The sequence below is a fragment of the Emydura macquarii genome, unplaced genomic scaffold (assembly GCF_026122565.2).
Source record: "Emydura macquarii macquarii isolate MOO-44397 ecotype Brisbane River unplaced genomic scaffold, CSIRO-AGI_Emac_v2 contig_2767, whole genome shotgun sequence".
In the NCBI taxonomy this organism is placed as follows: Eukaryota; Metazoa; Chordata; order Testudines; family Chelidae; genus Emydura; species Emydura macquarii.
Window position 1 is genome coordinate 18,850 of NW_027132904.1, and position 24,355 is coordinate 43,204.

The 24,355-nt window shown below is 48.1% G+C and overlaps 2 protein-coding genes and 1 pseudogene across 2 annotated transcripts; 1 reads left to right on the forward strand and 2 right to left on the reverse strand.

Moving 5' to 3' along the window:
- Positions 1-3,115: 3,115 nt before the first annotated feature.
- Positions 3,116-6,019, reverse strand: LOC137165122 (formyl peptide receptor 2-like; annotated as a pseudogene).
- Positions 6,020-8,016: 1,997 nt separating this feature from the next.
- LOC137165128 (chemerin-like receptor 1) lies at positions 8,017-8,814 on the reverse strand. The gene has a single exon (XM_067566212.1). The coding sequence runs from the start codon at positions 8,812-8,814 to the stop codon at positions 8,017-8,019; it is 798 nt and encodes a 265-aa protein (XP_067422313.1).
- A 2,500-nt stretch (positions 8,815-11,314) lies between these two features.
- Positions 11,315-12,814, forward strand: LOC137165123 (paraneoplastic antigen Ma1-like). Its single transcript, XM_067566209.1, has one exon. It carries the CDS (start codon positions 11,315-11,317, stop codon positions 12,812-12,814), a length of 1,500 nt encoding a protein of 499 aa, XP_067422310.1.
- Positions 12,815-24,355: the final 11,541 nt, after the last annotated feature.

Here is a 24,355-nt window from a genome sequence, read left to right on the forward strand (position 1 = left end):
AAGCTGAGGCTTGACAAAGCCCTGGCTGGGATGATATAGCAGAGGTTAGTCCTGCTTTGAGCAGGGGGTTGGACTAGATGACCTCCTGAGGTCCCTTCCAACTCTAATATTCTATGATTCGTTGGTGAGTCCCGCCGTTCTTTGACCCTGCTTGCCCCTCGAACATCCGGAGAGACTTTGCCCAGGTGGATCGTGAATCTCTCACTTCGTTGGATGTGAGCAACATGATCTTCTCTCTGCACCATGTCTGGCTCCTGGATTGTTTGGACCCTGCAGAATGACCAGCAACGTAGGAAAGGGCGAAATGTATGAATTGTGTCGGGGAATATCAATTTTCACTAAGATGTTGGTTTAAAAGGCCACCCACATTTTATTTAAAATCCTTGATATTTTAAACACCCCCTCTCCATTGGCTTCCAAACAGATCTGGGTATTTCTGCTTTTCTTAAATTTTCGGCGGTGTTTTGTAGTGTCGCCGACACTTACAATTTGGTTGTGTTCTCACCATGCCTGTCATTTTCCTCCAAGCTCCAGATCCTAGAATCAGATGCTTAGGTGGAAATTTCAGCTCTTTCTTTCTTGGTAAATTTCTAACCTTTGTGGTTTCAGAGAAAAGCTTGAAAAGGTGATTCCCAATGGTCCAAAAAATTCAAAAGGTAATAAAGAACTGAAATGTCTTTCTTTTCAAACCAATCTTGTGATGTTTTAGGAGGTGGTCTATGAGGTAGGAAGGCTCAGGCTTGGCAATAAAGATGAAGGACTAGATTTTTAACAGTGTGTAAGGGAGTTAGGTGCCAAATTTCCATGAAGGTCAATAGGAGTTAAGCACTTAACTCACAGAGGTGGTTTTGCAAATCTCCCCCGTAGAAGCCTCTCTCTCATTGACTGTCAGGGAGGTTCCTACCTGCCTAAACACTTTTAAAAATAGGACTTGGACCCTTTTGGAAATGCTACACTTTGATCTTCAAGAAACGCAGGAAAGAAGAAGAGCTGGAGCTCCACTGTGAGCGAAGATGGTGGAATGACAAGAATAATGACACACAGACTCAGAAAAGGACAGACCATAAAGAACCAACCCTCCCCCCTCTTCTCCCCCCCCCCCCAAATGATCTAAACATGAACAAACCCAAGAATCTAATCTGTATCCTTAAAATGCTAGATTCCTAGATTCCACATCTGGAAGGGACCATAATGATCATCTTGTCTGACCTCCTGCATCACAGAGACCAGAGAACTGCCCCAAAACAATCCCTGGAGCAGAGCTTTTAGAAAAACATCCAAGCTTGATTTGAAAATTGCCAGTGATGGAGAATCCACCACAAACCGTGGGAAATTGTTCCAATGGTCAATTTCTCTTGCCATTTAAAATTTACAACTCGTTTCCCGTCTGAATTTCTCTAGGCTCAACTCATCACTGCTATGCTGACAGAAACACACAGGATCTTTTTCAGGGGACAAGGCAATATGCCACGTTTATTATGAGAAAGCACAATTGCATTAATAACTAATACCTAACACACACAGACACACACACGTCCCAAATGTTCTGCAGCTGATCATGTATAGTTATCAGTCCTCATTATAGCTTCTGATCGCAGCCTGAGTTCATAGCTGGTGTTTGCACCTCTCAGCGGCTAACTGGCCAGGGAAGCCGTGCATGAGGAAGAGCAGGATCTCTGTCAGGCACACTCGGATGCTATTTAATGTTGCTAAGCACAACGTTACCCAAACCTTTCCATTCTCACCCATCTTTTTATAGGGTTAGTTTTAACGTGAGTCAATGGATCCTGCTGTGTCACACTGCCTCAGGGTTCTGTGTGACCCTGGATCATCAGTCAGTTACAGAAGTGACTTTCATCTTGTAATGGTTCTTTATTTCTTTTCTAGCGTCAATTCTTCTTGCTTTTTCAGGCTGCTATCTGCTTTCTTCAGCCATCAGGGTAGTACTGGTGTTTGTACTCCACCCGATCGTCAGGACAGGCTGGTGCTACAGCGTGATTCCATCACTTATGCCTCATTCACACATCTAAATGAAATTATACATGCCTAAACGAAGTCTCAGCAAGATTTAGACTAGTTAATACAAAATGGAGTATACTTATTCAAAATGGAGTTTCACTTAAACTATGGAGTCATGTCAGACTTTGGTTACAATCTTATAGAACAAGCAATTTAAAAGCGTTCCTTTAGTTACAATGTTAAAGAATGAATACTTTAAAGGAAAGGTCTTTCTATTGACAGCAATAAGAACACGAGTTACTTAAAAGACAATTTCTATGAAGACAATTTCTATAACCATTTCTATCAGTGACAGTAAGAGGACGAGCGATTTAAACAACAAAAGGACAAGAAGCAAGTGGCTTAAAGACAAGTGGGTCTTTCAAAGGGACCTGCAGCTCCCCTTCCCCGGGCTGCAGAAGTGAGCCGTTTCCTAAGTACCAAGGTGCAGTGCGTTGCTGGTGCAGGCCCTTTTCTGTGGCCAAGGGGACAGGAGATCAGCGCTCCCCTCCCCTTAGCTGTAGCAGGGAGCACCTCAAACTGCTTCAACTGGGTCCCGAAGTTCTGGGGTCGCAGCTGGAGCCAGAGGGAGGGGACCACTGATCTCCTGTCTCCCCCTGGCTGCACAGCCGAAGAACCCAGTTTCCCTGCTGCACCAGGGGGATGGGAGATCCTCCTTGCTGATCTCATTTCCTCTGGCTGCAGTGGGAGAGGGCTGGAGCTACTGGCAGAGGCTGGTGGCCCTTCAGGGTTTTAAAAATTATATTTGTGGCCCTTGAGCGAAAAAGATTGGGAATCACTGGGTTAGACCTTCCTCTGCTCGACTTAAGAGCTCCTTATGAAACATCTGTTTCCCATGTAAGTATTTGGTTATAGTCTAGGATCAAGTCACCTTTTAACCGTCTCTTTGTTAAGCTGAATAGACTGAGCTCCTTGCGTCTATCACTATAAAGCAGGTTTTCTAAGTCTTTCATCATTCTTGTGGCGCTTCTCTGAACAAGCCAATAATATTCACTTACGCAAAAAGACCATTTTGGGGTCAAGAGGAATCTATGGGTTCCAGCAAACAGAGTTCTTCATCTTCCTCCATGCAAATATGGACAATTCCATCCCTCCCCTACTCAGCTGGCTCTGGTCCCGAGTTGTCGGCGGTTTGGGGCTTGCGTGCATGTTGGCGATACCTCAGAAACTCATCCTCCATGGTGAGGTAGAAGATGGGGTTGAGGCTGCTTCTGAAATACAGCAGGACAGAAGCAAATGTGCTTCCTATGATCCAGAGAGGTGGAGGGTATGTAGCTGAGATCAGTAGGAAGCAGTAGACATGATATGGTAACCTGCAGATGAGAAAGGTTGGGACCAAGCCAAGGAGGATCTTGAGCAGCTTGTTGGACTGGCTCAGCCTGTTCCTTCTCAGCTTGGCAGCGAGAAGGATATAGAAGGTCGGGATCAAGATCAAGGCTAATGGGATCAGAAACCCGACCAGCAACTGGATCACAGCAGTGGTCTTCAGCCTCTCTACATCCAGCCCGAAATGATCGCTGATGTAGGCAGGCGGCAGCACGGATTCCAAGAGATCACTGCATCGCAAGCCGAACCCAAGAGACAGGGCCCATATGCCCAGAATGACCCAGACAGCTAGGCGGGGTGTGCAGTGGTTCTGGGCACACACAGGGCGTTCCACGAGGATGCAGCGATGGATGCTGAGAACCATGAGGAGGAAGGTGCTGGAGAACAGGTGGAGGGAGGTGACGGTGCTCCTCAGCCCTTGACCCACTCTGTGTAAAGGATGAATTTTGAGGTGTATCTGAGGGGCAGGAACACAATGAAGATAAAATCAGTCAATGCCCAGTTCAGAAACCACACGGCACTAACCATCCTCTCCACACGGAAGCCGGTGATGAAGAGCATGTAGCCGTTCAATGACACCCCAGCGAGGAAGGCCAAGACACACAGCACCAGGAAAGGATTGAGAATTCCATTCTTAGAGGAGATGCAGTTACAAGGTTCACCCTGCTCCTCAGGTCTCTGTCTGTGTGTCGGCAGCGCAGATGTTGTAGTGAAGAAAGAAAGGAAGCGTGATGAAAGGGTCCCCAGGCGAGGACAAGGACACAGAGAGAGAGAGAGAGAGATGATGCAATGAGGGTCTGCAGAGTTTATAAACTCCCCAAATCCTGAGGTGAACTCAGATATGATCAGATTCTTGTAGGCGAATGGCACCAATGATTCGAACACCCTAGAATCAAGGAATCACAGAACCAAAGGTTAGACGGGAAAGGAAGGATCAACTAGCCGAGCTGGATTTCTTATGTCTAGACTCTGTTCCAATGTTTTTTCTTTTTACATAATATCATTTTGTTCGACTAAACCAAATATTTTTTTAAAAAAACCACATTTGCTTCTCGCTGAAATGTTTGATTTCTAGACAAGGGGAGTTGGACATTGGAGGGGGTCCAAAATGCAGAGACAGAAATATGAAAGAAACCCCCGGATCCTCACCAAAATTCCCAAATAATCTTCTTCTTGTTAGCTTCACAAAAGAGCTGATTGTTCCGGTCTATGTATAAAAAAAAAGTTAATTAATTAATGATGATTTACCTGCTTTTTTTTTTTTTTTTAAACAATAACTTTTTTTAAAGTGCTTCTTCTCCCACCCTCTCATTTTGAAGTGAAGTTTTTGTATGGTTTGGGCAATTTTGGAGGGTGAGTTAGTGGAGCAGTCAAAATCCCCACTGAAAACACCCCCTCTGAAAACCTCCAGTGAAGGAGAGCGGTTCCCAAGGAGAAGAAAAGTAAGATTGAAACGATGGCGACGAAAAAGCCACCAGATAAAGCACCCGATGACAAAGAGAACAGTAACAAGCCAAAAGTTTTTTTTTTAAATACGGACATTACACGAATCAATTTTAGTGGCTAGACTGGGAGTCAGGACTCCTGAGTTTTATCCCAGATTCTTCCACTTAACTGCTGGGGAACTTGGACAAGTCACATCATTTGCCCATGCCTCAATTTCCCCTCTAAACATTTGTCTATTTAGAGTTTGTTGTGGCTTGGCCTGTTTCTCCTTTTGGGTCTCTGGTCAGGGGGTCTCTAGCTGTGACTGTGATACACCTAATAAAAGCAGAGAGGTTTGGTGATTGATGATTGAATTAATGTAAACACAAACAAATATTTGACAATTGAACCCAAAAATTGGAGAGACATCTGACAAAAAGACCCACAAATAATTTCAACCGGCTCTATCCTGAGTGGATGAAGGGAGCGAATGGGGCAGTAGAAAGGGGCAAGATTCAGGTAACAGTGGTTGGGGGGGGGGAGACAGAGAAAAAGATCCAGGGGAAGCTGGAGAGTTTGCCTCATTTCCTTACCCGTATCTTGGGAGGATGCAGCATCCCACGTCCCAGACACAACGCCAACAGCTCGCCCAGTCTGCTCAGCCCGGAGCAGGAAGTCGTTCTTCTGGGGGTGTATCTGGAGAGGTGGGGAACAGCGGGGCGAAGGGGGAATCAAAGGATGTGGCTGGGTCCGATGACGTCTGCAAAGCCAGGAAGGCCTCTGGCACGCACTACTGCAAGCAGATGTCATGCGAACCACAAGCTCCCCCCATTGGGCCCTAGTGAGGTGTTTGCAATGGGCTACCCGCATCTGGGACAGGCAAGCAGGTCCCCCTGTGGACAGCAGGAGCTGAGACGCAACCACATCCAGACAACTCCACCGGGCGAGGTCCTACGAGCAGAGACACCAGCTGGGACTTCGCCCCCCTGGTTGGAGAGAGAGACCAGAGCCCCACTGGGAGTCAGACATATGAGGTTTAAGTCCCAGCTTGACAAAGCCCTGGCTGGGATGATTGATCTACTGAGCTCCCTTCCAAAGATACTCATCTATGCTTCTATGATTCTCTGCCCTGCCTTTGCTGCAGGGGCCCCAGCAATGTCACAGGCCATCCAACAATAAGTAAACTTTTGCTCTATGCTAGAGACCACACAAACCACATCCTGCTCTCTTACCTGTCTTCGCCTCTCATCATTTGCCTGGAGGCCTCAGACCAGGCAGCGCCTGGGGACACTTCTCAGCTCAATGTGAGTTCCCAGGGCCAAAAGGACGAAGGCCATCCTGGAATGCATCAGCAGGGGAATGTCCAGTCAGAGTAGAAAGGTAATTTTTCCTCCCGATTTGGCCCTGGTGCGACAATTGCTGGGATCCTGTGTCTGGCTCAGGTGCCAGCCATTTAAGAAAGATGTTGATGAGTTGGAGAGGGTTCAGAGAGGAGCCACGGGAATGAAAATTAATTGGAAACCAGGCTTGAGAGAGAGACTTCAGCAGCTCAGTCTGTTCCGTTTATCAAAGAGAAGGGGAAGGAATGACTTGATGCCAATCTGTAAATACCTACAGGGGAACAAATATTTGATACTGGGCACTTTGATCTAGCAGACAAAGGTAAAAAATGATCCATTGGCTGGAAGTTGATGCTACATAAAATCATGGATTCACAGCTTGCAAGGCCAGATGGTGTCATCTCATCTGACCTGTTCCATAACATGGTCCATAGAGCTCCTCCAAATGAATCCCTAGAGCAGAGCTTTTAGAAAAGCATCCAAAACTGCTTTAAAAATAACCAGTAATAAAGGATCCACTACACCCATTTGTAAATTGTTCCAATGGTTAATTGCTCTCACCATTAAAAATTGATGCCTTATTTCCAGTTTCAATTTGTCTAGCTTCAACTTCCAGCTGTTGGATTGTGTTAGACCTTCCTTTGCTAGATTGAAGAGTCCTGTTGTTAAATGTTTGTTCCACATGTAGATACTTATTGACTGTGATTAAGTCACCCATTAATTTTCTTTTTGTTAAACTAAATAGACTGTGTCTCACTATAAGACATATTTTCTAGTTCTTTAATCATGCTCATGGCTTTTTTGTGAAGAAGTTGAAAATTTTCAACAGTGTGGGGAATTAATCTTTGGAACAGCTTCCCAAACGTCATGGTAGATTTTACATCATTGCCAGTTTTTAATTTAAGATGGGATATTTTCCTTCAAAGATCTGTGTAGTTCAACGAGGAATTAATTCAGAAATGTTCTCTGACCCGTGTGATACAGGGGGTCAGAGTGCATGATCACAAGAGCCCCTTCCAGACCGGGAAGCTATGAATGTGTGAACATGAAAAAGATCTTGGGAGGAAATCCTGACTCACTAAAGTCAGTAGGCATTTTGCTATGGGTGTCATTGGACCTGGATTTCACCGTTTGGTTTTGAACAATGTCTAAATGTAGCATTCAAGGTACCTTATATAAAAATATCAAAGACTGTTGCTGGAAGGCTGCAATATAACATGACTTTATTTCTGAGAATCCAGAACGCACACAAGACTGCCAGAACACAGAGAGCTGAAGCAGGCTGCTCCCATTGGCAGAGAGACATCAGTCACCCCACCGTGGCTGGCTTTCTACAGACTGATTTCGACTGTGCATGTTTCCCTACAGAGTTTCCCACAGAACCAGGAAACCGCTCAGGATTTAAAGTGATCGCTGGTGAGTTTGACACAGTTGCCAGTATGACACAGATGATGGGCAGAGTTGAGCGCTGGCTGAAAATGACAATGATGGCGCAACTGAAAGAAGAGGAAGACCCACCGTGGAAGAACAAACGCTGTAAATGCAGACATGACAGACACGAGATGCAATTTTTTAACAATAATTTCCTTTCAACATTTCAAAAAAGGCTACCAAAAGAAACAAATTAATTTCACACAAAAAATCAATTTCTGAAAATGAGGCATTTTGATGGGAAGAAATTGGTCTTCTACCAGAAGTTATTGTCGCACATAACTGATGACACGACTCCAAGGAATCAGAATCAATTTTCTCCCTTTTGAAATAATTCACCTCTATGAAAACGGCCCCCCTATCTATTTTCCTCCAACTTAACCAGCTCTGATCCCACATTGACTGGGGTTAGACAGTTCTGCCTCTGTCTCTGGCAGCCGACAAAATGCTGTCGCTTGATGAGGTAGAAGAAGGGTTAGAAGCATCTGTTGAAACAGAGCAGGGCGTGAGCAAAGACGGTCCCACTCTCCAGTGACTCTGTGGTCTGTGGAGATGGTGCTTTGAGTAAGGTCTGCAAGAAGGTGACAACGTGATATGGGAACCAGCAGAAGAAGAAAATGATGTGCAAGACAAGGAGAGTCTGGCGGGGCCACTTTGACCAAGCTTCCCGGTTCCAGCCCAGTTTGGCAGCCAGGGTGACCAAGCAGAGGCTAATCAAGGCTAATGGAACCAGAAACCCAACCAGGAACCGGGTACCAACGTTGGTGGCTTCTCCGCTCTCCCTCAACAAGAGGCTCTGGTCAGAGCAGAGGCCATGGTAGTGCCAGCTGGCCATGACAGCCAGAATCCAGATACCCAGTGTGATCAGGGAGGCCAGATGGACCGTGCGGTGGTTCTGGGCCCAAGTGGGGAAAACCATGGACATGCAGCTGTCAGCCCTCATGGCCGTGAGGTGAAAGTTGCTGGAGAACATGTTAAGGGAGGTGACAATGTTGGTTATCTTGCATAGGACGCTTCTCAAATACCAGTGGAAGCCCATGGCCAGCTGGGCCACCATGAAGGGCAGAAAGATGGCGAAGATAAAACCAGCACTGGCCATGTTCAGGTGCCATGTGGCGTTGACGGTCTTCTGCTTCTGGCAGCCAGTCATTAAGATGATAAATCCATTCCCCGTCACACTGAGGAGGAAGCCCAGGGCGCAAAGCACCATGAGAGCTAGCATCATCTCTACAGATGCTATGTCATGAAGACGGGGAGCTTCTTCATAGGCCATCACCTGGGGATAAGTGTAAGCTGAACAGTTCTGGGTCTGAGCAAACAAAGAAGGAACAAATGTGAATTCTTAATAACAGAGAGAGAGACAGGACAGTAATGGATCATGAAGATGGATGCAGACATCAGTGGAGCTGTGGCACTAATAGATGCTCCACAGGTCAGAGGAGAGCTAAGCACGGCAGCTCTGGTTTTGCTAAGTTAAAAAGAAAGCAAATGAGGCTGGTAGAAAAGCAAAAGAAAGTGGTGGCTGGATGAAAACAATTTGTCTCCATTGTCTTCTTCCTATTTTTCATCTTTTCTCGTGTCCACAAAGAATCCTGAAGCTGAAAGTTGATCCCCAAAGTTCTTTGGTGTTTTATGAACAGAAACAAAATTAAAACTGCAGTTTGAAAATAAGAGAAAATGTTTCATTGCAGCTATAATTTTTCTGTAAATATTTTTAGTAAAAAAATGTAAAATGATGTTGAAATGGAAGGTTTTTTTATGAAATCCCAAAAATCGAAATTGGGAAGCAAGATTAGTTCTGCTTTCAAGTAAAACTAACACTGCAGTTTGAGACCAAATGAAAAACTTTAGGTTCCCTTTAAATTTTATCCTTGAAAATTGCTGTTGGAATAAATTATTTCTGGGAAACACTTTGGCTTCAAGAAGATTGTATATTCCAATGGAAAACATTTTCAGGCAAAAACTGTTGATCAGTTCTTGACCTAAGGCCACTCTGAACAAAAAAACAAAGAAAAAACCCCAGAAAAAGAGAGTTCAAATACAAGGGTATGGCAAAAGATAACATTATACTTTCAAAGAGATGGTTAAAAGGTGAGATTATTCCAGTCTGTAAGTTGAGTGTCTGAATAAAGGGGGGCACATCATTTGCATGGGCTTGGTATCTGCAGGAGTACAATTAAGTACTTAGCATAATTTACCTAGGTGTGGAGCATAATGGGAAATGGTTAGCATGGCTGGGTTTGGGTTACAAACCACTTTGTGTTAACTGCTGGGGTAATGAAATGTTGTCCTGCAATTGTATGAACAGATGTCAGCAAAACTGGGTTTAGTCTGTTATGATAGAGCACTTCACCCTAAACTAAACAGAGCTCCCCAAGGGTGGCAGGCCGATGTTTCAGCCTGAAAAAGGTGGAGGTGGAGGAGTCTCTTATTGAGATTGTAGGGGCCAAGTGAGAGGGCTGACCCAGGCAGGGAGTGACTCTCACCTCCCATTGTAAAAAGGTAGACTTAATGACTAATCTTGGAGTCTTTTGTCTCTTGAAAGCAGGGACATTTCCTGTATGACAGTAGAAGGTTTACCTGAAATCATGAGCTGAAATCACTAAGAGCTGAAATCACTAAGAGCTGAACCATTGCCTGACCACTAACAGAGCTAAGTGGGCAACAGGCAACTCTGGTGGGAGGGCACAGTCGGTGCCAGCCCAAGGCGGTCGGTCGGGAGGGGCCGGGCACAGTCGGTGCCAGCCCAAGGCGGTCGGCGGAGGGGCCGGGCACAGTCGGTGCCAGCCCAAGGCGGTCGGCTCGGCACAGTCGGTGCCAGCCCAAGGCGGTCGGCGGAGGGGCCGGGCACAGTCGGTGCCAGCCCAAGGCGGTCGGCGGAGGGGCGGTCGTGCCAGGAGGGGTCGGCGGAGGGGCCGGGCACAGTCGGTGCCCGCCCAAGGCGGTCGGCGGAGGGGCCGGGCACAGTCGGTGCCCGCCCAAGGCGGTCCGCGGAGGGGCCGGGCACAGTCGGTGCCCGCCCAAAAGCGGTCGATTGGAGGGGCCGGGCACAGTCGGTGCCAGCCCAAGGCGATTGGCGGAGGGGCCGGGCACAGTCGGTGCCAGCCCAAGGCGATCGGCGGAGGGGCCAGGCACAGTCAGTGCCAGCCCAGCCAGCAGTCGGTGGGAGATCGGCGTGGTCGTTGCCAGCGGTGGGGGACTCAGTGAGGCCCACAGGCGATAGGAGACAGCGGCAGTGGGGGCCTGGACAGGCCTGTGTTGGACCGTTGCAGCCGACGGGGCGGAGTCACACCTGAGAGGTGGATATTGCAACTACAACGGTCAGTACAGGGGCAAGAAGGAAGGGAGAGGCGAAGGACACGCCCTGTACTCTGGGATGGGTTTGGGCCCATTGAGTTCATGAACTCTGTTCGCACTGTTTCCCAAACCAGTGCGGTGTTATCTCTGTTTTGCTATTAAAAGGTTTCTTTCCACACTCAGACTCTGTGCTTGCGAGAGGGGAAGTATTGCCCTTTGGAGGGCGCCCAGGGGATAGTGTGTAATTTCCCAGGTGACTGGGTGGGGGCTCGAGCCAGTTGGTGTTGCATCATTTACAGGGACCCCTATATATAGAACCCGGCCCTTGCTGCGGGCGACTGGGTCTGGCAGAAGGGTTACATTTTTGGGGGCTCGTCCGGGATACCTGGGTCAGTACCCCTCGCAAGCACACCTGAGTGGTCTATTAAGGGGGGGGATCTACCTTGTCCATTTTGGAGACAATTGAAGCTTGTACAATGGCTGCGTATCTGTTAGAGGACTGGTGTAAGGGGATGAATATTGACCCTAATAACTGCATACTAGTGATAGGGATACCTGAGGGATTTGATGAAGGTTCCATCGAACCCACATTAGAGGCATCCCTTGCCAGCTTGAGCAAATGCCGAATGCGTGGGCGTATGTTTTGGAGAGAGGAGGGGGCCTATGCAGCACTGTGTGAGCTGAAAGAGCCTGTAGAAGCTTTGTCGATTCCAAAAGAGTTAGCAGTCGCTGGCAGCACATGGAAGATAGTAATTGCTGGAAGTCAGTCTCAGAAGGCCTCAGCCTCAGATATAGGGTTCCTGAAGAAGATGACCACTTTCTTGGAGAAAGAAGGAAAGACCATGGCTGACATGCCAGGTTTATTGGGACTTAACCCATTGGTCCCAGATCAAGAGACGGCCTCTTCGGCTAAGGTGTGGGAAAAGGTCCTAGAGCAAGTACTGGACAAGGTTATGCAGCCTCACTCTGAGTCCACCTCATACCGTAAACTAAGGCTCTTTTCTGGGGGTGCCATCCCCATACCTGGGGAAGAGGGGTTTGAGCCGTGGTTGGAACACACCACAGAAATGCTACAGGAATGGGCAGTACCGGATGCTGAGAAGCGAAGACGTCTAATAGAAAGTCTCAGGGGCCCAGCACTAGATGTAATCCGCACTCTGAAGCTTGTTGACCCCGGGGTCTGTGTGAAGGACTGTCTAGAGGCCCTCGCTCATGCTTTTGGGAGGAATGAGGGTTCAGAAGATGTCTATTGTAAATTTCTCAGCACTAGACAGCAAAAGGGCGAGAAGCTCTCAGACTACGTACAGAGGTTGGAGAAGCTATTGCAACGAGCTGTCCTTAGAGGAGCTGTGACCGTCAGGCAAATGGACCAAACTAGGCTGGCTCAGATTGTGCGAGGAGCTCAGTATCAGAACGCCATCCTACTCCACCTTCGGCTACGGGAACGACAGGGAAACCCACCAGGTTATTCCCAGCTAATTAAAGAGGTCCGAGAGGAGGAGGAAAGGCAGGCAGCCAGTGACAGTTGGGAAAGCCAGCCCGCTAAGCTCACCGGTACCACAATTACCCGACCGCCTAAGGCACTGATGGTGAACAGTGACGAGGAACTGGCCCAACAAGTGCAAGTTTTGACAGAGCAGGTGGCCGAACTTCGGAGTACCAGCAGAACGGGAGGAGCTTCCAGGCACATGGATGCCCCAGCTGCCATGGTTCAGAAGACCACATATAAAACTACAGGCGCAGCAGGGCGACAAGGGAAAGGACAGCCTTCGTTTTGCTACAGGTGTGGGCAAGAGGGGCATATTCTGGCAAGATGTCAGAATGAGGGGAATCCCACGCTAGTGTATCAAAAGTTGCAGACCGCTTGGGAAAAGCCGGGAAACGGACGCCGGGCTTGGGAAGGGAGCCGCCTACGCCCTCAGGACATGAAGGCTCCTCTAGAAAAGACTGTCCGGCCAGGATCCCACCAGGATTAGTAGGGCCTCGAGCAGAGGTCACAGTGCGGATTGAAGGGACTGAATGCAGGGCAGTACTTGACACTGGGTCTCAAGTGACTATCATATTTCAGTCATTCTACCAACAGAGACTTGCACACTTACCTATACAGCCCCTGACAGGGCTTGGCCTGTGTGGCCTTAGCATGGACGAATACCCCTACCAAGGGTATGTTATAGTGCATCTGGAATTTCCAGAGGAAGTTGCTGGAGTGAGGGAAGAGGTGGACACTGCTGCCTTGATATGCCCTGACCCAAAAGGGATTTCCGAGGTGTCTGTGCTGATAGGGACTAACTCCAGTCTCTTCAAGGTACTCGCTGACTACTGCAGACAACGAGCTGGGGACCAGTACCTAAACACCCTGATGATCCATACGTTTTGTGCTGAAGCTTATAGGAGAATTGAGAGCACTAAGATGGAGATGTCTGAGCTACCTATGGGATCTCTGAAGTTCGCAGATGTGACCCCCCTAGTAGTGCCTGCAAGAGGGGAGCGAGAAGTGCCTGTCGTAAGTACCTGTTTAAAAGGCAGTAAGGGAACGTTAGCGATGGTGGAGCAGCCACCTGAAGGGGGACTCCCTGAAGGAGTGTTGGTCCCCAGTGGAATCATAACTCTACCCACTGAAGCCCAGGAAAAGGTGGTTATATTGATGACTAATGAAACAAGCCGTGATGTCATCGTGAAGCAAGGGCAGAAGATAGCAGACCTCTTTGAGCCCGAAACTATTGTAAGACCCGAAAGTGAGACCGGGGTTCCGCCAATAGATCCTGCAAGGTTTGACTTTGGAAACTCGCCATTGTCTGAAGAGTGGAAGGATCGCTTGAGGAGGAAGCTTTGCGAAAGATCCAAGGTATTCTCGTTAGATGAGTGGGATGTCGGATGTGCCAAAGGAGTGGAACACAACATCAGGCTTCAAGACCCCCGACCATTCAGGGAACGATCTCGAAAAATTGCTATATCAGAAATGGAAGATGTGCGACACCACCTCCAGGAGCTGCTCGCAAATGGCATCATTACAGAATCCCGCAGCCCATATGCCTCTCCTATTGTGGTAGTCCGTAAAAAAAGTGGAAAAATTCGGATGTGTATTGACTACCGTACCTTAAACCGACGCACTGTAATTGACCAGTACACCATGCCTCGAATCCAAGATGCATTAGACTGTTTGCTGGGGAGCCAGTGGTTCTCAGTATTGGATCTTCGAAGTGGATACTACCAGATCCCTTTGCGAGAGGAAGATAAAGAGAAGACAGCCTTCATATGTCCACTGGGCTTCTATCAATTTGAACGCATGCCTCAAGGGATCTCGGGGGCACCTGCCACATTTCAACGTCTCATGGAGAGAGTTGTGGGAGACATGAACCTGCTGCAAGTCCTAGTTTACCTGGATGACCTGATCGTGTTTGGGAGAACCTTAGAAGAGCATGAAGAAAGACTTCTAAAAGTGTTAGACAGGTTGGAGGCTTACGGACTGAAACTCTCAATTGACAAATGTCAGTTCTGTAGAACCTCAGTGAAGTATGTGGGCCACATCGTGTCCCAGGAAGGTGTGAGTACTGATCCGGATAAAATAGACGCACTCACTACTTGGCCGTGCCCAAGAAATTATAGAGAGCTCAAGACCTTTCTTGGGTTTAGTGGTTACTATCGCAGGTTTGTGAAGAATTACGCTGCCATTGTAAAGCCTCTGAATGATCTTACCAGGGGATGCCCATCCAGCAAGAACAAATCAAAGACCAAGAGTAAAAGGGGGTCCTCAAGGCCCCCTGTGCCGAGACTCTATGGTCCCTTAGAGCCTTTTGGATCGCGATGGGATGAGAACTGCGAAAGGGCCTTTCGAGAAATCATAAATTGCCTAACTCATGCTCCAGTCCTGGTCTTTGCTGATCCAGGCAAACCATTTATCCTACACACAGATGCTAGTTTGGAGGGTCTAGGAGCCGTACTATACCAGGAAGTTGGAGACACACGAAAACCTGTGGCCTTTGCCAGCCGAGGGCTATCAGATAGTGAAACCCGCTACCCTGCCCATAAACTGGAATTCTTGGCCTTGAAATGGGCCATTACTGAGAAATTTCGGGACTACTTGTATGGTGCTCAATTTCAAGTATGGACAGACAACAACCCATTGACTTATGTGTTAACAAGTGCTAAGCTGGATGCTACTGGGCAAAGATGGGTGGCCGCCTTGGCCAACTATGAGTTCAGCATTCAGTACCGATCAGGGAGAAGCAATGTGGATGCGGATGCGTTGTCCCGGCGCCCACAAGCATCAGACCATGCTATGATCCCTGTGGATGGAGTGAGAGCTATTTGCAGTGGGAACTGTCAAGAGCCAGAGGACCAGAAGAGCTCTAATGGGTGTGTGGCAGAAACTCTGGGCCTGCCTTCTGAAAGTGTGCCACTTGCCTCAGTGAACTATATTGTGTTAGACCAGTCCCCGCTGCCCATGCTCAGTGCTGCCGACTGGGAAAAAGCCCAGCTGCAAGATGTTGACATTTGCAACATACTGCGTGCCAAAAGGGATGGGCAAAACCCAGGCACAGTGATTCCAGCTACCCCTGAGTGCAGACTACTATTGAGAGAATGGAGCAAACTAAAACTGATTCAGGGTGTGCTGCACCGGGTCACCACAGACCCTTTGCAAAAGCAAAGAACACAACTAGTGCTACCAAAAACGTTCAGAGCCCTGGCCATGAGGGCTCTTCATGATGACTTTGGGCATCTGGGAATGGAAAGAACCTTAGAGCTCATTCGTAGTAGGTTCTATTGGCCTCGGATGGCTGAGGATGTCCGCCAGAAATGTGAGACCTGTGCTCGGTGTGTTCAAAGGAAAACCCTGCCCACCAGAGCAGCATATTTGAAGAATATCACCAGCAGCAAACCATTGGAGCTGGTATGCATCGACTTCTTGTCTTTGGAAGTGGACAGGAAGAATATGGGAAACATCTTAGTGGTAACAGACCATTTTACGCGTTATGCACAGGCCTACCCCACACGTGACCAAAAAGCTACTACTGTTGCTCGAGTATTGTGGGAAAAATATTTTTCAGTGTATGGATTCCCGGCTCGGATACACTCTGATCAAGGACGGGACTTTGAGAGTCACCTTCTAAAGGAAGTATTGAGGATGGCCGGAATTAAGAAGTCCAGGACGACACCCTACCATCCACAAGGTGACCCACAGCCAGAGCGGTTTAATCGAACTTTGTTGGATATGCTGGGGACTTTACGGCCAGAGCAAAAGGCAACCTGGAGCCAGCATGTAGCATTTTTGGTGCACGCCTACAATGCCACAAAGAATGATGCTACTGGTGTCACCCCGTATCTTTTAATGTTTGGACGAGAACCAAGATTACCCATAGACTTGTGTTTCGGTGTATCTCAGGATGGAGATAGCTATGAGACACATCAGCAATATGTTTCACGACTAAGAGAAAAGCTGCAGGATGCGTACCGCTTAGCCACAGCTGCTGCCCGCAAGAACTCAGATAGAAATAAGCACAGATATGACACCAGGGTGCGGTCTCAAGACCTTCAGCCAGGAGACAGAGTCCTGCTACGTAACCTGGGGGTTGCTGGCAAACACAAGATAGCTGACCGATGGAAAGCAATACCTTACCTAGTGGAGGAAAAACTGGGAGATCTGCCGGTTTACAAGATTAAACCTGAAGCAGGGTCAGGCCCAATGAAGACGGTACATAGGAACCTTTTGCTACCTGTGGGAGAGTTGGTAGGTGCCCCTAATGGACTGGACTATGACATGGGACTGGGGTGCAGCAGAGACACTGGACCAAATCCACCACCCAACCCGTGCCGTGGGTCCCCGGGGACTAACCAACCTCTACTAAGAGCATCTGAGAGTGAGTCGGAAGAGGACGATATTCCCATAATGTATCCCAGGATGGAGACCAGATACCGCCCTCTAGCCGAGGAACCCAGCCAGAGAGCCAATTTGTCAGCTCTGAACCCCAGGGCAGAAGCATTTAGGCCTGTTCTTGATGCACCCCCATTGATAGCAAGACCTGGTTGGGATAATGAGCTTGTCCCTCCAACATTCTCGGAACCAGAGGAAGCACAACAGACCAGTGATGACATGGCTAGGCTGTTGGAACGTGGGGGGACACAGGTCAGAGGTGTCCCTGAAGTCCTGGATCTGCTCGGGTCGGAGCAAGAGATGCAGGGGCCTGTGCCTGCACCCAAGGGACCCACCATGGAACCCTCACCACTCTCAGACCAAGAAGAAGCTTCCCCGGCTCCTGACAGACCCCCGCTCCATAGGCGTGACAGGATTATAAAGCCAGTCAACAGGTTGACGTATGATGCACCTGGAGTAAATAGTGAGGAAGTAATACACCTGGCCCACAGACTTGTGGCAGCTATAGTAGGTTTCCTTAGACTCTTTGGGGAGAACTCATGTGGAAGGTACAATCCGGAGCATGATTTGCCGGGACGACAAATTCTCGGCTGGGGGGAGGATGTAAGCAAGGTCTGAGTGTCTGAATAAAGGGGGGCACATCATTTGCATGGGCTTGGTATCTGCAGGAGTACAATTAAGTACTTAGCATAATTTACCTAGGTGTGGAGCATAATGGGAAATGGTTAGCATGGCTGGGTTTGGGTTACAAACCACTTTGTGTTAACTGCTGGGGTAATGAAATGTTGTCCTGCAATTGTATGAACAGATGTCAGCAAAACTGGGTTTAGTCTGTTATGATAGAGCACTTCACCCTAAACTAAACAGAGCTCCCCAAGGGTGGCAGGCCGATGTTTCAGCCTGAAAAAGGTGGAGGTGGAGGAGTCTCCTATTGAGATTGCAGGGGCCAAGCGAGAGGGCTGACCCAGGCAGGGAGTGACTCTCACCTCCCATTGTAAAAAGGTAGACTTAATGACTCATCTTGGAGTCTTTTGTCTCTTGAAAGCAGGGACATTTCCTGTATGACAGTAGAAGGTTTACCTATGAGCTGAAATCACTAAGAGCTGAAATCACTAAGAGCTGAACCATTGCCTGACCACTAACAGAGCTAAGTGGGCAACAGGCAACTCTGGTGGGAGGCTAGCACAGTCGGTGCCAGCCCAAGGCGGCCAGCGGTCGGCGGAGGGGCCGGGCACAGTCGGTGCCAGCCCAAGGCGGTCGGCGGAGGGGCCGGGCACAGTCGGTGCCAGCCCAAGGCGGTCGGCGGAGGGGCCGGGCACAGTCGGTGCCAGCCCAGGCCAGCGGTCGGCGGGGATCGGGCACAGTCGGTGCCCGCCCAAGGCGGTCGGCGGAGGGGCCGGGCACAGTCGGTGATAGCCCAAGGCGGTCGGCGGAGGGGCCGGGCACAGTCGGTGCCAGCCCAAGGCAGCCAGCGGTCGGTGGAGGGGCCGGGCACAGTCGGTGCCAGCCCAAGGCGACCGGAGGGGCCGGGCACAGTCGGTGCCAGCCCAAGGCGATCGGCGGAGGGGCCAGGCACAGTCGGTGCCAGCCCAGCCAGCAGTCGGTGGGAGATCGGCGTGGTCGTTGCCAGCGGTGGGGGACTCAGTGAGGCCCACAGGCGATAGGAGACAGCGGCAGTGGGGGCCTGGACAGGCCTGTGTTGGACCGTTGCAGCCGACGGGGCGGAGTCACACCTGAGAGGTGGATATTGCAACTACAACGGTCAGTACAGGGGCAAGAAGGAAGGGAGAGGCGAAGGACACGCCCTGTACTCTGGGATGGGTTTGGGCCCATTGAGTTCATGAACTCTGTTCGCACTGTTTCCCAAACCAGTGCGGTGTTATCTCTGTTTTGCTATTAAAAGGTTTCTTTCCACACTCAGACTCTGTGCTTGCGAGAGGGGAAGTATTGCCCTTTGGAGGGCGCCCAGGGGATAGTGTGTAATTTCCCAGGTGACTGGGTGGGGGCTCGAGCCAGTTGGTGTTGCATCATTTACAGGGACCCCTATATATAGAACTTGTTGGAAAAAAGAATGATTTTTTATGGGAAAATTGAAAATCAACTAATTTCATCCAAAAATAAATTATTTTTTTGCTTTCTGCAGTTTTCAGCCAACATTTTTGTTTAGTTTGTTTTATGCAGTTTTTGCCCTAAATACTTTGAATAGAAATGTTCAGCTTTCAGTTGCTAAAATGTCCCGCCCACCCCCCGCCATTCCCATACACACACACACACAGAGCAGCTTTCAGTTGAAATCCATATACATACTCCCTTTTTAGTTTTATAATCAAATTTTTTCTGCAGAAAAGGTTGATGAAAACAGTTCTCCCCTTTACCTTTTAATTGTAATTTTCCCTGGAGAAAATTCCCGTTTCCTGATAAGGTCTATTAATGAAAACCCCGGCTGCCTTTCCACATCAGGTCTTAAGAGAAGAATTTGGGGCAAGGTGGTTTCCCAGATGAAGAGCCTGGGAGATGAGTTGGAAACAAAGAACAGCGTCTTTTAGCAGCGAGATTTCATCAGGGATGGAGAGAGATATCTAGACCTGACAGCACTTCTCCTTGGGCATGGGGAGGTGAGAACTTTAGCTGATCCCTCTCCAGGAAAGCATTGTGTTTGTGCATTCAAGAAACATGTGTCCATTCTGTAAGTCAACAAACTGCACTAAGTAAAGACCCAGATTTTGTGTAGCCAGTACCGACTCCTCACAGGAAACCTTCCTGGCTCAGCTCCAAATCTGCTCCTGCTTAGCAAAGGGATACAGATAATGTCTCCTGTGCCAAGTTGAACACACCTGTCTCATTCACACCATCAGTTGCTAACCCATTCCTGCACACATAGGGAGACGGAGCAGGTAGCGTCTGCAGCGTTTACAAACTCCACCGATCCTGGGAAGAAACCAACTAACCTGCCTCAACTCAAAATTAACTTCTCGTCAGCAAAGGATCATTGACAAAACATCAAAAGAAAGGGACGAGAGAGGAAGACACCATAACCCCGACAGCAAGACAGTGGAATAGGAAGAGTTGTCAGAGCTCACCAGCTCTGCAGGATCTGGGAAGGACTTAACCTAATCTCATGCATCAAAATTGGCATCTGTTTGGTGAAGGGATGTTTATTAAAGTCACCAACACAGGGAATGAGAGAGAAAGAGGGGGAAATGCCCCCACTTCATGCAGAGAGCCAGAGGGAGACCAAGCTAGGAGTGAGGGAAAGACATTTAATTAACCTCTCTTGCAAGGGCTGAGAGGTTCCCAAAGACAGCCAAAGATTGAAGAGGGGCAGAGATGCAAGGGAAGGGGCTGGTCCAGACTATGAGGAAGGGGGTTCTGTTCAAAAGGGGCAAGGAAGAAAAAAGAAATAGCAAGAAGAATCATTTACTCACCCATGCCTCAGGCGGCCGCAGCATCTCAGCATCAGTGCCGGGTGCTCGACGTGGTGACTGAAGCTCACACAGACGGCCTCTGTCTGGGCAGAGGAAGCTGTTCTGATGTGGACGGGGGGGGGGGGGCTGAGGGGAAAGGAAGGTGCAGATGGGGCTCGGTCCAATAGCTTCTACAAAGCCTCAGAGTCGTCAGGTGCCTGCTATTATGATCTGATTGTCACGTGATCACCCCCCAAGCTCAGCTCCGGACACCGAGTGCTTCTCGCTGGGTAGAATCAGCATCACAGAACTAAGAGACAGAGGCAGCCATCCAGGGCGGCCTGCTGGGACAAGACCACTTCCCTGCATGGCCCTGGCCCTTTTGAAGCAGGGGAAGCAGGGATGGATATACTGTCAATTAAGTTTTACTCTGTGGCCCCTTGGCAAACTCCACTGAGGCTGATGAGCTGTCTCGGTGTCGCTGAGAGCAGACTGTGACGGAGACAGGGCTGCCAGTCAGGACTCCTGGGTTCTACACCTGGTTCTGGAAGGCACATGGGGTCCAATGGGTTATAACATGGAGGCTGGGAGTCAGGATTCCTGGGTTTTGTTCCTATCTCGATGAGGACGTGAGGACATAGGCAGGGAAATGATCAGGCTTTACACTGATAGTCCTCGCTCCACTCTTTTTCCTGCAACCACAATGGCTAGAGACTTTTTTTTTTTTCAATGAAAGATGTGATTCTCCTGTAATCACAGGTCTCCGGCAGCTGGAGCTTAAGTGAAACATGAAATATGATGAGAATTGTGATAAAAGTATGACAAGTAGCAACACTGTAAATGGATCAGGTAGGAAGTGGGGGGAATAATTAGTTTAATAAAAATGTGATTTTTCCCCTAAAAGGTATTAGTGTACAAGTCAAATTATCCATTTTTCTAGTGACTCCATTAGTTCCCCTTTTTGACCAGTTCCAGTTCCATTTCAATGGATGTTTGGTTTCAGAGTCGCCATTGTACTCTGAATCCTTGGTCCAAACAGAGGTAGAATGAAAGGATTGAGACAGCTCTTCAAATAGAACAAGCCATGAGCAAAAAAAAAAAAGTCTCCTGATGCCTAAGAACTGTGTTTACTTCTGCAGGTCAGACTTTGACAAAGATCTGCAAGGATGAAATGACGCACTATGGAAGCCAGCAGAGGAAAAATTCACAAAGAGGGTCTAGACAAGTTTGCTGGTTTGGGTAAGCCTGCTCTGCCTTAGATGGAAGGCTAGAAGAGGCCAGCTGGTAGTGATCGAAGGCAGCTGGCCCAAGAATCAGGTGTCACTGGAGTCACGCTCTTTGCCGTCATGGCTAGCAGGGTGGCGAGGTGGCAGGGGAACCAGCAGAGGAAGAAGGCCATCATGACGGCCACCATGATCTTGTAGGGTCTTCTGGAGAAGGCCAGTCGGTTCCTACTCAGTTTGACCACCATTGGGGTAGGGGGCAGGGAGGGATCTGAGGGGCTGCTATGGGCAGAAGAGTGGGGGGCAGAGACATATCTTGGGGAGGGCTGCTGTGGATTTCACCCTAGCATTGAAGCTGGAGGTTTTATTCTCACTTTCTGACCTCTGTCCCAGGGAAACAGCGTCTCAGAAGCGATGGCCCCCCCATACCACCTGCAGCTCCCCAGAGACTCTGTCTGTTGGCAGGAAGCTGCCTTAAGGGGGAGAAATGGTGTGTGGGCGGGTTACAGTGGGATGGGAGATGCAGACAAAGCTGGGTCTGCAAAGCCTTTGAGGTGGCCAGCTCCGTGCAAGCCTCAAACAGCGCAGCTCAGCTCTGGGCCTCTCGTGACAAAGGCTCCGAGAAGCCATCTGCATAGATGGTCGCCCACATCCGGGGCAGCCACAGGCCAAGAGCAGGAGCTGAGCCATGGCTGCATCATTGCAAAAATTCAGCCCGTTCACACCTGGAGACGTGCCAGAACTAGCTTGTGCCCTTGAAGCGACACTGCCTTGGGAGTGATTCATGGTGGGTCCTGCCGCTCTTTGACCCTGCTCGCCCCTTGAACATCCAGAAAGACCTTGCCCAGGTGGAGTGTGAATCTCTCACTTCATTGGATGTGAGCCACACGATCTTCTGTGTCCGCCACATCTGACTGCTGGGTTATTTGGACCCTGCAGAACGACCAGAAACATAGGGCGAAAGCTGCTTGAATTTTGGCCGGGAATACCACGATTCATAGAGATGTTGGCTTAAAGGACCACCCACATTTAATTTAAAAACCTTGCTATTTAAAACATCTCCTCACTCCATTGGCTTCTAAACAGATCTGGGTATATCTGGTTTTCTGAAATTTTTGGTGGTGTTTTGTAGTGTTGCTGATTCTTACACTTTGGTTGTGCTCTCACCATGCCTGTCATTTTCCTCCAAGCTCCAGATCCTAGAATCAGATGCTTAGGTGGGAATTTCAGCTTTCTTTCTTTCTTTCTTTCTTGGTAAATTTCTAGCCTTTGTGGTTGCAGAGAAAAGCATGAAAAGGTGAATTCCAATGGCCAAAAATTCAAAGGGCAAAAAAAGAACCCATATGTCTTTCTTTTCAAACCAAACTTGTGATGTTTTAGGAGGTGGCCCATGAGGTTTGGCGGACATGGCAATGAAGATAAAGGACTAGATTTTTAACAGCGTCTAAGGGAGTTAGTTACCAAATTCCCATTCAAGGTCAATAGGAGTTAAGCACCTAACTCACAAAGGGGTTTTGCAAATGTCTCCCGTAGAAGCCTACATCTCATTGACTGTCAGGGAGGTTCCTACCTGCCTAAACACTTTTAAAAATAGGACTTGGAGCCTTTTGCAAATGCTACCCTTGTTTCAAAGACCTGTTGATCTTTGAGACACGCAGGAAAGAAGAAGAGCTGAGGCTCCATCGTGAGCGAAGATGACGGGATGACAAGAATAATGACACAAAGACACAGAAAAGGACAGACCATAAAGAACCAAACGCCCCCAAAGGATCTAAAAATGAACAAACCCAAGAATCTAAACTATTTCCTATAAGTGCCTGTTTCCTAGATTCTACGTCCGGAAGGGACCATAGTGATCATCTCGTCTGACCTCCTCCATCACAGAGGCCAGAGAATGGCCCCAAAATAATCCCTAGAGCAGAGCTTTTATAAAAACATCCAAGCTTGATTTAAAAATTGCCAGTGACAAAGAACCCACCACTAACCTTGGGAAATTGTTCCAATGGTCCCTTGCTGATAGAAATTTACACCTTGTTTCCAGTGTGAATTTGTTTAGGTTCATGTTCCGGCTGTTATGCTGACAAACACACAGGATCTTTTTCAGGGGACAAGGCAATATGCCACATTTATTATGACGAAGCACAATTGCATTAATAACTAAAAACTGATACCTAACACACTCATGCACACACACCAAATGTTCTGTAGCTGGTCAAGTATCGCTGCCAGTCCTAATCATATATTATCATCACAGTTGAGTTCGTAGCTGATGTTTGCAGCTCATGATGGTTAACGGGCCAGGGAAGCCAGACATGAGGAAGAGCAGGGTTTCTGTCGGGCGCACACCGATGCTCTTTGATGTTGCTAAGCACAACGTTGCCCAAAGCATTCCATTCTCACCCATCTTTTTATAGATTTTAATTTTAACGTAAGTCTATGGATCCTGCTGTGTCACGCTGGCTCTGGGTTCTGTGTGACAATTGATCACCAGTCAATTACAGATGTGACTTTCATCTTGGAATGTTTTTTTGTTTCTTTTCTAGGGTGGTTTCTTCTTGCTTTTTCAGGGTGTTGTCTGCTTTATTCAGCCATCAAGTTGGTACTCCTGTTTGTACTCCACCCGATCGTCAGGTATAATGAAATTATACACGCCTAAATGAAGTCTCAGCCAGACTTAGACTAGTTAATACAAAATGGAGTATACTTATTCCAAATGGAGTTTCAGTTACAATATGGAGTCATGTCAAGACTTTGGTTACAATTTTATAGAACAATCAATTAAAAAGAGTTACTTTAGTTACAATTTTAAAGAACGAATATTTAAAGGAATGGTCCTTCTATTGGCGGCAATAGAAAATGAGTTACTTAAAATACGATTTCTATTAAGACAATTTTTAAAACAATTTCTATCAGTGACAGTAAGAGGACGAGTGATTTACACAACAAAAGAACAAGAAACAAGTGACTTAAAGACAAGTGGCTTAAAGACAGTTTTACCAGTGATAATTATATTTATAC